This window comes from Scyliorhinus torazame, chromosome 13, assembly GCF_047496885.1.
Source record: "Scyliorhinus torazame isolate Kashiwa2021f chromosome 13, sScyTor2.1, whole genome shotgun sequence".
Taxonomy (NCBI): domain Eukaryota; kingdom Metazoa; phylum Chordata; class Chondrichthyes; order Carcharhiniformes; family Scyliorhinidae; genus Scyliorhinus; species Scyliorhinus torazame.
In genome coordinates, this window is record NC_092719.1 from 196956891 (window position 1) to 196971766 (window position 14876).

Sequence of the window (14876 nt, forward strand, 5' to 3'; positions counted from 1 at the left end):
AACGTGGCGTGTGTTGCGAAGGTCGGCCGGCGTGGGTTGCGAAGATCGACCGGCGTGAGTCATGATGGTCAACTGGCGTGTGTTGTGAAGGTCGGCTGGCTTGGCGCCCGAAATTCGACCAGTTGGTGAAAGGAGGTCCCGGAAAAAAATGTTTGAAAAGCACTGCTTGATTACGATGAATTGAAGTTGTTTGTAAATTCACAGCATCAACCACTCCTGCACTCCTGCCACTAATAGAAACCACAGTTGTTTTACTGTTTTACTGATGGCTAGTAGAATTGGTTTTGAAATACTTACTCTCCTTCAGAACATAACAATTTGGCCAGTACCTTTGAAACCAGCTTCTGCATCCTGCTTCTTCCTGATAGCCGGAAGAGACTCCTGTCTCCAGTTCTGCATTTTCTGTATTTCCAGTATTGTGCAATGTACGATACAGTCAAGTTCTCAAGCTGAAACATGACATTTCCATCAAGTCAAGCGGAATTATGCCCTTGAGGAAAATAACCTCACTACCTCTATCTTAGTCATTCGATCTGGTCAATTTTGAACTGCAGCTATTGAATCTGCCTGCATGACAACTATCAAAGCACCTGCCTAACCATGATGGTGTATTGTGTGTCGCAGGACCATGCGGTGACCGACCCGGAGCACCTGGCTGACACCGCCCGCATCCAGCGGCTGGACGGCCAGCCGACGCAGACCAACCGGGCGCATCAGGCTTGCACCGCTCCCGGCCAGCGCCTGGGCGGCCAGTCCACAGGGACTCTAGCAGCGATGGGGAGGGCAGCTCCAGCAAGAGACCTCCGGCCCAGTCCAGTGATGACACGACGCCCCAGGACACCAGCACACGGGACAGACAGGCACAGCACAACGACCCAGGCCACCAGCACACAGGGGACAGACAGACACGACACGATGACACAGGACACTAGCACACGGGACAGACAGACACGACACGACGACACAGGACACAAGCACACAGGGGACAGACAGACACGACACGATGACACAGGACACTAGCACACAGGGGACAGACAGACATGGAAGAACACAACACGACACCACCACGGAGGGGACGAACATACGGGACATGGCACCCCAGGGTACCCCTGACCGCAGCTCCGATGAAGACACCAAGGTTGCGTCACAGCTGTCCCCTGCACCCTCCACCACCGCAGATACCCTCACCTCGGTTGGCCATTTTAGTGATGAGGCTTCTGGGACACTAACTGGTGCGCACCACACAGCTGATCCGGTACAGCAGGTGGAGGTAGGAGCAGCCAAGGGACCGGACGGTCGGAGGGCAGGCCAGTCCCGGCAAACACCTGCCGCTCAGACGGGTCCCGGGTTACTGGAGTTGCCCCGCCCACTCATAAACCCGATGCAGTCAGGGACCCAGAGGCATGTTAGTGTGACGGCCGGTTTCCAGCACACAGTCCAAAGACGTGGGTTCAAAAGGAGTCTGAGATTGATTTTCAAATGGGGTCTGAGGCTTACAATGGTCTGGGTCTCAAGGGACCCCGGATCGATTCCCAGTTGGGTCACTGTCTGTGCAGAGTCTGCACATTCTCCCTGTGTCTGCGTTGGTTACCTCCGGGTGCTCCGGTTTCCTCCCACAATTCCCGAAAGATGTGCTTGTTAGGTGTATTTGGATATTCTGAATTCTCCCTGTGTACCCGAACAGGTGCCTGAGTGTGGCGACTAGGGGCTTGACACAGTAACTTCATTGCAGTGTTAACGTAATCCTACTTGTGACACGAATAAAGATTATTATTATGCAATCATTGTCACGGGAGCTACCCGCTCACCTCAGCACCGGGATGCCATTCTCCGGCTTTAAGTTAAAATCAAGGCTTGAACACTTTTCAGTGACGGGGGTAGGTATAAAACCCTCGGCTGGAGTATTGTGTCCCATTCTGGGCACCACACTTTAGGAAGGATGTGAAGGCATTAGAAAGTATGCAAAAAGGGTTCACCAGGATAAAGAACAGTTGAGTGAACAGGTTGGAGGAGCTTAGGTTGTTCACCTCGAAGAAGAGAAGATTTGCGGAGATTGGATAGACGTGCTCAAAGGTGGCGAACACCAATTTCAGGTGATTGGTAATAGAAGCAACGGAAACAGAAGGAGAAGGGTTTTTACGCAGCGAGGGGTTAGGATTTGGAATGCACAGCACCAAATTGATGGAGCAAGATTCAATCGGGGCTTTCAAAAGAGAATTGGCTGAAGAAAAAAGAATGCAGGGCTAGAGGGAAAAGGGGGGAGAGCCGAGACTGGGTAAGTTTTTCTTGTTGCAAGCCGGCACTGACACAATGGACCAAATGGTCTTCTTCTGTGCTGTAACCATTCAACGATTCTAAATGTTTCCTCATTGAAGAATCTTGCCCTTTCTGTTACTCACCGTTACTTAATATAACCCTTTGCTGACACAGTCAGCATCAACTCACCCAACTATTTACTCTTCGATAAACCTGTTAGAAAATGAGTCACTGCATTTTGAATGTGGTTACTGTGGATCAAAAACGCTTCACATTGCCAGGGCATAATTTACAGTAAAGCGCAGAGTAACTCCAACCACGATGATTACTTTCCAGTAATGAATAAGCGAGTCAACGCTGTTCAACTTCTGAATACACTGTGCAATCATATTCTGTCAACCTGCAACTTACTGGAGTTCTGCTGAATTAAATCATTTGTTGTAATAGTGTAAACAGAAAGCTGTTTTTCATTTTTGATATCCCACTTTCCAGGTGTCAAACCTTTTCGCCAACCTTTCAGTTTTGGAGTGATCCACTCCTCTACTAATAACCCCACAGGAAACTCGAGATGGGGTAAAATCAGAGGGTTGGTTTATTTTACACACAGTCAAAACCAGTTCTGCCAGTTCTGATATCTCCCACATTTGCATTCACACAATAAAAGAGAAATAAGGGAAAGAAAGGGATTCAGGGACCATGTCCGTCTGGGACTGCGCCACCACCTTCTGGGTGTGCGCCACATCAGCCAATGACTGCACCATCTCGCCCTGGCTCTGGGCCACCTCCCTCTGTGTCTACCACATCGGCCAGCACCTGGGCAATGTCGCTGATGCTCTCAGCCTTGGCCCGCAGTGACTGGGCCACGCTCAGGAGCGCTGCTGCAGTGTCCAGGTGCCCCTGGCACATGGCTGCCTGTGATAGGGCAGCCCTGTTCTGGGCCTTGACCACCGCCTGTACAGAGTGCCCCAGGCCTTGGACATGTTGATCCATGGCCGAAACCTTCCCCCCTCAAGGCCTCCAGTGCGGATGCCACCTGTGCGCTATTGGCCTGTGTGGCACGCATGGGTGGCACCACCCCCTGCTCCTGCCGTGGTTGTACTCCTCCAACTCCACGTGCACCTGCAGGTGCTGGATGCTTGCCGACAACCCCCCATGTGGTCTCTGGCTCCGTGACTGAATCTCCACAATCGTTTGTTCCAGAAGCCTGAAACCAGTCTGGATGGCAGCTAGACCCTGGGGTCGGCCCACCCTCTGACATTCCGCCCCCTTGGGAGTTCCTACCTCCACCTGCTACACTGGAGCATGTGTGTGGTGCGCACCAGAGAGTGCCCCAGGAGCCTCATCACTAAAGTGCCAAACCGAGGTGAGTGTGTCTGGAATGGTGGAGGGTATTCGAGACAGCTGTGACGGGAAATCAGTGACATCCCTAGACTTTAGCTCCAGGGTGATGTGGGATGCGGGTGGAGGGCTCCCTTCCGTGTCGATGTCGTCCTCATCGCTGCTTGGCACCTGGGGTTGCAGCTGGGGTCGGGGGACCCCAGAAGGGTACACGCCATTACCAGCAGCCAATGCAAGACACCAAGACAAGATGCATGATAGCATTTCGGGCTGGGGGGGGTGGTGTTTTGGAGGGGGGGGGGGGGGTGGAGGGGTGGTGGTGGAGCGGGTGTATGGGAGTGGTGTGAGGGTGGTGTGGGTGTGGGGGTGGTGTGAGGGTGGTATGAGGGTAAGGATGGTGTGGATGTAGGGTGGTTTGGGTGTGGTGAGGGTGGTGGCGGGGGGTGTGTGACACACGAGCCATGGGAAATCGCAACTCAGTGGTGTCACTTCCTTACCCGATGCCGACATCTTCCCCAGCGATTGCCCTTTCTTCGGGCTTGCTGACCATGTCCAGTGCCCTCTGTTCTGTTGCGATGAGGAGCCTCGGGTCCAGCGGTCCCCACCCAGTCTTCTCCTGCTCCTGCTGCTTATGAGCGGCCTTCTCCTGGGGGGTGGTGTTGCCCAAGGCGCTGCCCACCTCTGCCACCTGCGTCCAGGCCCGGCGAGCGGCGGCGGCTGGCAGCCTCCTTCCCACCCCGGAGTATAGGGTTGCCCGCTTCTCCTCATGGTGTCTAGCAGGGTCTCCAGTTATACGGCGGTGAACTTCGGGGCCTTGCTGCCATCTTGTTGGCTGGGATGGTGTGTGTGGAGAGTGAAGTGTGTATATGCAGTTGCAACTTGTCAACCTCCTGAGTACCAATCGTGGACCTGGATATAGACATAGAATTTACAGTGCAGCAGGCGAATCCGCCACCGCTTCTCATTAGAATCGATTGTGTTCCACGTGGCGCCAGTGCTAGCTTCTTAACCAGCGCTGAATCGATCCAGGTCCGGCGGCAGTCTTGCTGAGGTAGAACTCCGCGAATCCTGTCCCGGCGTCAACACTTAGTCTCAGGAACGGAGAATCCGGCTGATTGTGTTTTGAGCTGGTAACTGTGGAACCATTGGCACAGCATTGTTTTAAACCATAGCTGGCTGGGGCCGACGTCATGTCTGCTAATCCATTGTGTTGGCTTGGCTGTAATGTTTATACAATGTTACATTCCAGGGGTTTGATGTGTTAGACTTTGTCTGTTCCTAAACTGCTCAAAAACTTCTAGAACTGCCATCACGTGGTCAGTGGCAGCCAATTATCTGTTCATTCATTTCCATAAATTCTTTCTATAGCCAGGAAGATATAGACATATATTTTTATATTTTCTTCATGTCTTCTGATCATGACATTACTCTGATTTTTGTGTCACGATTTCTCAGTTTACAGTGAAAAATAGAATAGTAATAGAACCAAAAACAAGTGGTGGGTAGCGGTGCCAACGTGTAGCAGTGCCAATGTGGTGCTGAATTGATGTCCATTCTAGGTTTTAGATGGACCTATCTTCTGGTAGCTTGGGTCAAAGGGCATAGTTAAGGCCCTGTTGCCATTTCTGCCTCTGCTTGGCCACCTCCAGTTCCTAGCCGCCCCTCCAACCCACCCCCAACCCACCACCATGGGCAGCACCAACCAGGAGGAAGCCTTTCTAGCAGTTAAAGCTGGTCGGAACTTTTGGAGGTATTTATTGTGGCAGTCACTCGTGGACGTTGCACTTCAATGCATCTGAAATGCTCAGTCTCTATTTCGGATTCTGCAGGCCTGTTGCCTGCTGCTCTACATTGGTGCTTCCTTTTGATCCAGATGCTAAATACACCAATATTGTAGGCATCAGTGGCAGACTTGCACTTTGCAGGGCCCCGCGCTCACCTTCATTTAGACCCCAAGAAGCTAAATTCTTTCAAAACCATTTAAAACCACATTATCTGCAATTAAACGGGATTGGAGCGTACTGTTGAACATGATCGTGTTGGAATTTCTAACGTCTGGGTGCTTTGACAAGCATGCCATCCATGACTGCTCAGAGCAAGTCCTTGGGGGAGGGGGTTGTGGTGTGAGGGCCATATTGTCAGCTCCCTAACTCCCCAGTCGTAATATATTGTCGGAATAATCTGCTAAATGGGCTTAATAGTGGCAGAGGGAGTGGTTGGATTTCAGGCTGAGATGGTTGGCTCACTGGATGAACAACAGGTTGAAAGCTCTTTTCCCATTCCTGCCTTTTACATAAGGTTCTTACTTGGTTGAATCATCGGTATTCTTTATTTGTTTGTTGGTTTTCAGTTTATCATCCTTTTCCTTGTTCTCATGAGGGTGCTGACTCACAAATATGTGACCAAGTGATCCTTAGATTATTGGCACTCTGTTTAGACATGAAGACACAGCAGACAACGCCAATCTTGCCCACCCAAACAGCCTCACCTCTTTGCGCTAAACGTCTCCAGATTGCTGGAAAGTCAGCGGATGGCTTCCTCTGCAACCCACTTCTTGTTTTTATTTCTGCTAGAAGAAAATAACCTCCGGTTCCAGGAAATAATCCTGTTCTGTCCAGGAAATCGCTCATCCTGACAGTCAGAGACTGTGGTGTATGTCACGTGCTGTGTGATTCCTGTTAAATGTTTTCAACAAATATTTTTTGGTCGTGTCAGGAACCTGTCCAACTGGAGCAGTACAAGCTGTAAAGTAAGTGCTTAGCTCCAGGAAGCCTTCCTCCGTTCTGCCTGGGTCATTGACTGTGAAGATTCTGACGGTTATGTTTTGAATTGGGATATTTCTCACATGCGTTGAGCAGAGTACAGAATTCCCTGTAACTGCATGGGATTTCTGTTGTGCAGTATGCCTTGTTTTGTGCTGGAATAATTAACATGCTGAGTGAGAAGAAAGAGAATGTTGTCCCAATTAAGACACTCTGACACACATACATTCTGACATGCTCATACTTCTACATATGATGTATCATATTTGGTAAAATAGCTTCAACGCCAATTACCTTTATTTAGGGGCGACACTGCGGCATAGTGGTTAGCACTGCTGCCTCACAGCTCCAGGGTCCCAGGTTCAATTCCAGCTTCGGGTGACTGTCTGGGCGACATTCTCCGACCCCCCGCCGGGTCGGAGAATCGCTGGGGGCTGGGGTGAATCACGCCCCCGCTGGTTGCCGAAGTCTCCGGCACTGGATATTCGGCGGGGGCGGGAATCACGCAGCGCCGGATGGCGGGCCCCCCCCCCCCCGCTCGATTCTCCGGCCCGGATGAGCTGAAGTCCCGCCGATAAATTGCCTGTCCCACCGGCGTAAATGAAATCACCTAGCTTACCGGCGGGACAAGGCGGCGTGGGCGGGCTCCGGGGTCCTGGGGGGGGCGCGGGGCGATCTGACCCTGGGGGGTGCCCCCACGGTGGCCTGGCCCGCGATCGGGGCCCACCGATCCGCGGGCGGGCCTGTGCCGTGGGGGCACTCTTTCCCTTCCGCCTCCGCCACGGTCTCCACCATGGCGGAGGTGGAAGAGACTCCCTCCACTACGCATGCGTGGGAAACTGTCAGCGGCTGCTGACGCTCCCGCGCATGCGCCGCCCGGAGATGTCATTTCCGCGCCAGCTGGCGGGGCAACAAAGGCCGTTTCCGCCAGCTGGCGGGGCGGAAATTCCTCCGGCGTCGGCCTAGCCCCTCAATGTTGGGGCTCGGCCCCCAAAGATGCGGAGCATTCCGCACCTTTGGGGTGGCGCGATGCCCGTCTGATTGGCGCCGTTTTGGGCGCCAGTCGGCGGACATCGCGCCGTTTCCGGAGAATTTCGCCCTCTGTGTGGAGTTTCCTCCAGGTGCTCCGGTTTCCTCCCACAGTCCAAAGATATGCAGGTTATGTGGATTGGCCATGCTAAATTGCCCCTTAATGTACAAAAGGTTAGGTGGGTTGACTGGGTTACGGGGATAAGGCCGATGCAGACTTGATGGGCCGAACGGCCTCCTTCTGCACTGCACAGTCTATGATTCTATGATGTGACGTATGATATTCGTATTATATTCATATATTATATTGATGTTCCAATTACAATACTCTTCCCACACCTAGTAGTACACTAAGGTAGACTTTTGTCTGTTTCCATCGTTAGTAATTCCCAGAACAGGTCTGTTAATCTGTCACCAGGGTCTTATAGGTTGAGGGGCGCCACTCCAGGCCAAGCGTGGCTGACCAGGAATCTCTCCCACCCTTACCGCCAGCCATTAGCGTGTTTGGAAGAATTTGCAGGTCGACATACTCAACCTGTTTGGCTGGGTTGTGAACGCACCATCCTCGGCTATCAGATCCTGGGGTGGGACTCGAACCCGGAGCTTCTGGCTCAGAGGCAGGGACGCCACCCACTGCATCAGAGCACCTCCATTATATTGATGTGCTGTATTATATTCCTATATTATGGCCTGATTTCTCCGGCCATTCGCTGGCGGTGGGATTCTGTTCCCGCCGGCAGCGCACCCCTGCTTGCGGGTTTCCTGGCAGCATGGAGTGGCTTCAATGGGAATTCCCGTTGACTGCAGTGGGAGCAGAAAATCCAGCTGACAGCAAACGACTCCCGTTGCCGAGAAACATGCAGCTGGGAGGTTGGAGAATTCAACCTTATATCAAGTATTATATTAATGAGCTGTATTTTATTTGGTAAAATGGCTTCAATATAGAGAACTCTTATTTTTATTTAAACTATGAAATCTGGCACTGAACTGAACTGACTAAAGCAAATGTTTCCGTTCTTTTCACAGGAACAGCTTGATATAGGTAGGTGATATTTTCCATTTTAATCTTCTCTGTATGTTTGTTTGTTTCATGGTTCAATTCTCATTATTATAAAATCGTTTTGACTTGATCAATGCTGAAGATGTTTGGACCTGCTTATCCACTAACCAATTGAAAAATGCACATGAATGCATCCCTTGTCAAACCTGTAATATCAGCAGTAAGCAACTCATGGGAATGTAGGCTGGGTCGGGTAGAATTAATTGTAGCCACAAAGGGCAACATTTCTATGGATAATTAATCTTTATTTTTTTACAGTTAAAATGCTCTGCATAATATGGCCTTGAGTACATTCGACTGTTTAATTGATTTGTGAGAGTAGGCCACTGGATTTGCCACGGCGCTGGTCTTTCTCTGACAGGCAGAGAGAGGTTTCGAAGCGCTTTACAGGGTGTAGGAGAAGAAAATGGAAAAGCTTGTGTGGGTGGGAATGGCAGGGAGGGGTTAGTGATCAAACGGATGGATTTCATATGGCTTCTGTAAGCAGGGGGTTGAGAGTGGAAGAGTTTAGAGCTGGTGTCTCATTTCAAGGTCTAATGGCTGTAGGATGGAGGGCCGAAGAACTTTAAAAAAAAAAAACCATTTTATTCCTTTCTCTGTGTTACAAAGCCAATGCGAAGTGGACGGGGCAAGCCCCTAATCCATCTCCTTACTTGCTCCAAAAAAAATTCAGTTTAAGATTGAATCCAAATCCTGGTCCCTACAAGAGAGACATACACGATCTAAGCTGACAAGAATAGGTATTGCATCTGATCTCACACTGATCTTAGCCAAAAAGCCAAGAATGAATGGAGGGGGAAAGGATTTGTTAAATTGTTAAATGGATTTTCTCAGCTGCCGAATCCATAGAGAGTGCGACCCTGGTGTTTGAGAGCGTAAACCACATCCATGGCGGTGACCATCTTGCGCTTGGCATGTTCAGTGTAGGTGACCGCGTCCCTGATCACATTCTCCAGGAAATCCTTCAGCACGAGTCTCCTCAAAGATCAAATCCGAGATGCGCTTGACCCCGCCACGGCGAGCCAGGCAGCGGATTGCTGGTTTGTTGATGCCCTGGATGTTATCACAAAGCACTTTGCGGTGCCGCTTTGCTCCGCCTTTGCCCAGTCCTTTGCCTCCTTTCCCTCTGCCAGACATGATGCTTCTTCAGTCAAATCGCTGCTGGAGGGGGAAAGGAACTGAGGAAACAGCTAGCTGGGGAATAGAGGGTAGGTGCAAAGTTACGCAGCTCAAACCTGTGAGGGGACCTCAATCTTACACTTTTTGATCAGCCTAGCTTCCACCAAGGAACATGTGTAGAAATCACTGGCACTTTTTGTGTCTAGATTCGCCATTGTCGTCCCAACTTCAGACCCAACAGAATCAAATTTAAGATTTCTCAGGCTGAATTTTGCCAAATCATGATCTGTAACTATTATATTAAAAAACAAATAGTTGTTGGAACATGACAATCCAAAGCCACTGTAATAACAAGACGTCCAGGCGACCACCAGTGGATCCGCAACAGTTTATTTAGAGGCCAAAACAATTCATAGAAAGTATACAGGAACATTAAAACACCAGCCAGTGACTCCAATTCTTCCCTTAGCCTGGACCTGTTTTTCAGGTCTTAAAGGTTGCCAGCCTGCTGGAATTGCTTTGCCCTGATAGGCCGGGGGTCATGTGACCCGTATGTTCGATGAGACAGCCACATTTATTGACATCCCTGGTTGCCCATGAGCATATTGCGGCCATCCAGGCAGCTGAATAGCTCTCCGAGCCCCCAGAACATGTTGGAGGATAAGGGGACTCATGAAGAACCTTAACAGTGCGCTCCTGCACTCTCCACCAGTACAGAGACATGTATCCCGGTGAGGCGTAACTCTAGATTAGACTCGGGGTCACTTTCTGCGGAACGCCTCACATACACGTCCCCGCAGCAATCAGAGGCAGGGGCAGCCCAGGTCTCCGGCACTCGCAGGGCTGCTGGAGACCAGCCACCTGCTCAGTCCCAGTCAGATGATGAGCCTCTGGAAGCGGCTGCTAGCTCACTGGTGGAGATGCAAAGGGAGGCGTCGGAACATCCGGCACAGATTTGAGAGTCACTCAGCGAATGATGGAGGGGTCTGTCTACGTTCTGAATGATGGCATGGATCCGACCTGCGAGCATCTCAAGACCGCCATGGGAAGGTTGGCAACCACCATGGAGGCCTTGTCCAGCAGGATTTGGGCTCAGCCCTGCACTCCATGGCCACACAGCCTGGCGGGCACCATCAGGATGTAGGCAGCATAGGGATGAGGCAACTTGATCTCCCCCCCAGGTATCACATCACCTGCAAGAGTCATGCCAGGGTCCTGCAGGGAGAATGAGCGTCTCCTCCACTCAGGACACTCCAAGAGTGCGCAGCCCCTCAGAGTCCCCTCTGCCTGTGTCCGCGCCGACTCCAGCAGTGCAGGCCGCTAAGGGCCCTCCAGGGCTCGGGCCACTAGAGGATGTCCAAGGTCATCATAGAAATGAAAATGAAATGAAAATCGTATTTGTCACAAGTAGGCGTCAATGAAGTTACTGTGAAAGACCCCTAGTCGCCACATTCCGGCGCCTGTTCGGGGAGGCCGGTGTGGGAATTGAACCCGCACTGTTGGCCTTGTTCTGCATTACAAGCCAGTGGTTTAGCCCACTGTGCTAAACCAGCCCCTAGGCATCAGGATATTGCAGTCAACAGGCTGCCTCCACCTCTGTTGTAGATGTTGGCTCTGCAGTAAGGTGTAGTGGCAAGGTTAGGAAAGTTTTTTTAAAAAGTTTTGATGCCAGCCCTGGTTTTCACAGGTGTGCTATCACTAAATACATTGCTCTTATTGAAACTCATTGGTTGGATATGTGAATGTTCTGGTCAACTGAAAGAGTTTTGATTGTGCTATTTTCGATTCCCCTTATCTCAGGGTCCAGCCATCCTCACATTCAGTCAGAGTTTCACATTTTAAAATTAATATTCATGTGACGCCAACCTCAGGGCAATAGTGTCTAATATTTAATTGGAGGAATGTCTGCTGACCCAGTACAGAATGCAATCTGATTATTTAGAGACAGTGAATAGCCCCAGGGGGAAATTGATGAAATATTTTTGGATGGTGTTGCTAAGGATCAGCTTGCGGATGAGAAAGAGGCGGAGGAAAAGGATAAAGATTCCAGAGGTATAGTGCAGCAGCAGGATGTGAAGCCAACTCGGATGATTCTCTCTTTAGACAGAAAGGAACAGAAGCGGATGAGAGCAGTCTCACTAGAGATGTTGGACATGAATGATGCGGTCAACCATGTCAAAGGTTGCAGGCGGGCCAAGAAGCACAAGGAGCGAGTAAATTTTTGTCACAGACACATGAGATGCACTTTGTGACTTTCACACAGCTGTTCCTTCACTGTTGAAGCAGAGGAAACCCGATTGGAGCAATTCAAGTAAAACTCTGGAAAAGATGGGTATGGACTTGGGAGGTGACAACACATTCAAGGAGTTCAGAGAGTAAATACAAGTTGGAAAAGGGGTGGGAATTTGCAAAGACAGTGAATCCAAGAGTTTTGAGGAAGGGTTCTTGCTGGTAGATTCACGGTCGTGATTCTCCGTTTCTGAGACTAAGTGTTGACGCCAGTGCAGAATTCGTGGACTTTCACGATAGAAACACTGGCAATTCTGCTACTGTTAAGGGGCTCGCACTAGTGCCGCGTGGAACACAAGCAATTCCAATGAAAAACGGTGCGGGATTCGCTGGGTCCATGATTGATACTCTGGAGGCTGGCAAGCTGCAACCGCACATCCACATTACACTGCCCACACACACTTATCCCAGCCAACAAGATGGCACTGGTTGTGCTGGAGCGTGCCATTACAGCTGATGGGTCAGCTGGGGCCAAAGGGCACCCAGCGAGTGCCCTGGGGGACACCTGTATGACCCGTGGCACTAGGTTTACAGTGGGCTGTTAGCGGTGTGCGCAGCTGCATGGCTGCCTTGTCACTGCGGCGATGGTGTTCCGTGCCTGTCCAGCCCGACCCCACAGCCCACCTCCTGGCCACCCCCCACTACTCCCGCCGGTCCTGGCAGAAGCCCCCCAGCCAGCGGCACTCTAGGATGATGTTGGATACTTTCCGTACCCCCTCTCCCTCCCTCAGCAGCCACCACACCGGTTTCATGATTTTAAAAGCACAAGGGAACCGCGCCGTCGGGAACTCGGCCCATCGGAGGCGGAGAATCGCAGAGGCCCAGAGAATACCGGGTCGGGGCCGCTAATGATATGCAAACGATTTGGCGTCAAATTGGCGCCTGCCGCGATTTTGCCGTTGGAACCGATTCTCCGCCCAATCGCCTTTTGTCGATTTCAGCGCCAGCTAACGGAGAATAATGCCCCATATCCTCTCCTCAATACTTAGTTCCACTCAATGACTAAAGTACGTTTGGTGGAACCGGCTGAAATGATTGAATGATTCCAGATATAGCTGAGCCATGGTGATCAGCGAGGGCCATGGTTTAAACTCTGTTCTGTGCTATCCTGGCTGATCAACATTCCCTGGAATTTAGAAGAATTGAAACCTAGGCTTTGAAACCAGGAAAATACTTAAAGGATTTGGCAGGGGAGATGCTGGGTGGATGATTTTCCTGGCTGGTGCGTCACAGTCTCAGAATAAGGGGCCAGCAATTTTGAAGTGAGATGAGGAGACATTCATCATTCAAAGGTGTTGTGGATCCTTGGAATTTTTGTTTTGGCAAAAATATGTGTAAGCCAGTGATTGATGGATTCCTGGGTACGAAAATAATTGTTGTGAGAGCGCAGGAAGGTGGAGTTAGGGGTAGAAGGTCAATCACAATTGTATTGAAGAGCTTATTGGCCTACACTTCCCATCTCTTGTGTTTTTATGGAGCACTACAATTAGCCTGAATGTTTTTGAATTACCGGTGGGGAATTTTTTAAGCACCATTCCCTTTCCGGTTTCAATGAGGGAGGTTATGTGTGTGAGTGTTGAGGAGGGCATGTTTGTGTTCCCCCCCCCCCACCCACCCCACCCCACATCCCCCACCACATCACCGTTGGATAGTCCCCTGACAATTACCTCTGCACTCAAAATTACCTTCTTGACTAAGGCAATGAAAGGTACACAAAAGTGTAACCTGGTAAAATAGTCAATAGTTAGTTGATGTTTTGATATTCTCTGTTAATGGATGATTTCAGGGTTAATCATTTGTGGCAACTGTAGCTAGTTATTTTGCTTAATTTGCATCGTTGTGTTACACAGTTGTGTGGTGATATGCATCACTGTAAATACACAAGCGGTTAATGCAAATACACTAAGACTAAATAAACACTAGAGAGAGCACCAGAGACATCATGACACACAGACATTCAACCAATAGGTCAGTAAGATAGGACACGACCAATGGGCAGTCAAGACACACCCAGAGGTGACACTACCACAAGGGGGCTACCCATATAAAAGGACAGGGCACACATGCTCTTTCTCTTTCCATAGACGACACTCAGCGAGACAGGGGCAGATCAGGAAGCATCACACCCACCTCATGGATTAGAGCAGACTGGTTAGTTAGACTGAGTTACTATAACAAGATTAGCAGGAGAGTCGAACTCATGTAGGAGAATTGTTAACTGTTCAATAAATGTGTTAAACCTATCTCCAAGTCTGAACCTTCCTTTGTCAGAGGGATGTCATCAAGGAAGCAGTTTAGGCTACACGAAGAAGCAGAACATAATTTGAATTATTAATCCTGATGTAAATCATTCCTACTGTGTTGTGTTGTTGAACAGACCCACTGACTTATTCTGAGGATTAGTTCCTACAGCCTCGAAATGATTTAATTTATCAGTTACGAGTGTTAGTGAGTATTATAGTGTACAGGGTATCAGAACAGATACATAGACCAGGTTTGCCATAGCAAGGATTACAGACTCATAATTCACTGTTGTGGTGTCTGAGAGCACAGAGGATTCTGAGGAATTCTTGCTAAGTGGCCGGCAGTATTTCCTAATTTGAACTTGGACGGACAAGGGCCATGTTCAGGGTGAAAGTTGTCCAGGGGAGGATCGGGGTGAGGGAGTTGTTTATCAAAGGCTGGAGGTGCAGCATGTGATAGATTCTGTACAGTCTGCATGATTTTGGACTGATGCAGAAGGCTGAAGATTAACCACAAATCTTGGGTGGGATTATCTGTTTCTGAGACTAAGGGCTGGATTCTCTGATTTTTTTTTTTTATTAAATATTTTATTGGAAATTTTTGGTCAACCAACACAGTACATTGTGCATCCTTTACACAATATTATAACAACACAAATAACAATGACCTATTTTATAAACAAAAAAATGGATAAATAATAAATAACAAAAATGAAAACTAGCCCTAATTGGCAACTGCCTTGTCACAAGTAACACTCTCCAAAAATATAATTTAACAGC

The 14876-nt window shown here is 49.7% G+C and overlaps 2 protein-coding genes across 4 annotated transcripts in view; one reads left to right on the plus strand and one right to left on the minus strand.

Moving 5' to 3' along the window:
- Positions 1-14876, plus strand: part of LOC140388497 (interleukin-17 receptor E-like) — a 117303-nt gene that overhangs the window by 30766 nt on the left and 71661 nt on the right. For all 3 annotated transcript variants that reach the window (XM_072472784.1, XM_072472785.1, XM_072472786.1), the window contains exon 2: positions 8412-8427. In XM_072472784.1, the coding sequence (XP_072328885.1) occupies positions 8412-8427 (16 nt within the window). The remainder of the gene's footprint in view (positions 1-8411; positions 8428-14876) is intronic.
- Positions 9276-9582, minus strand: LOC140387754 (histone H4-like). Its single transcript, XM_072470898.1, is given in 2 exon segments — positions 9276-9414; positions 9416-9582. Coding segments are annotated over 2 exon segments (306 nt in total).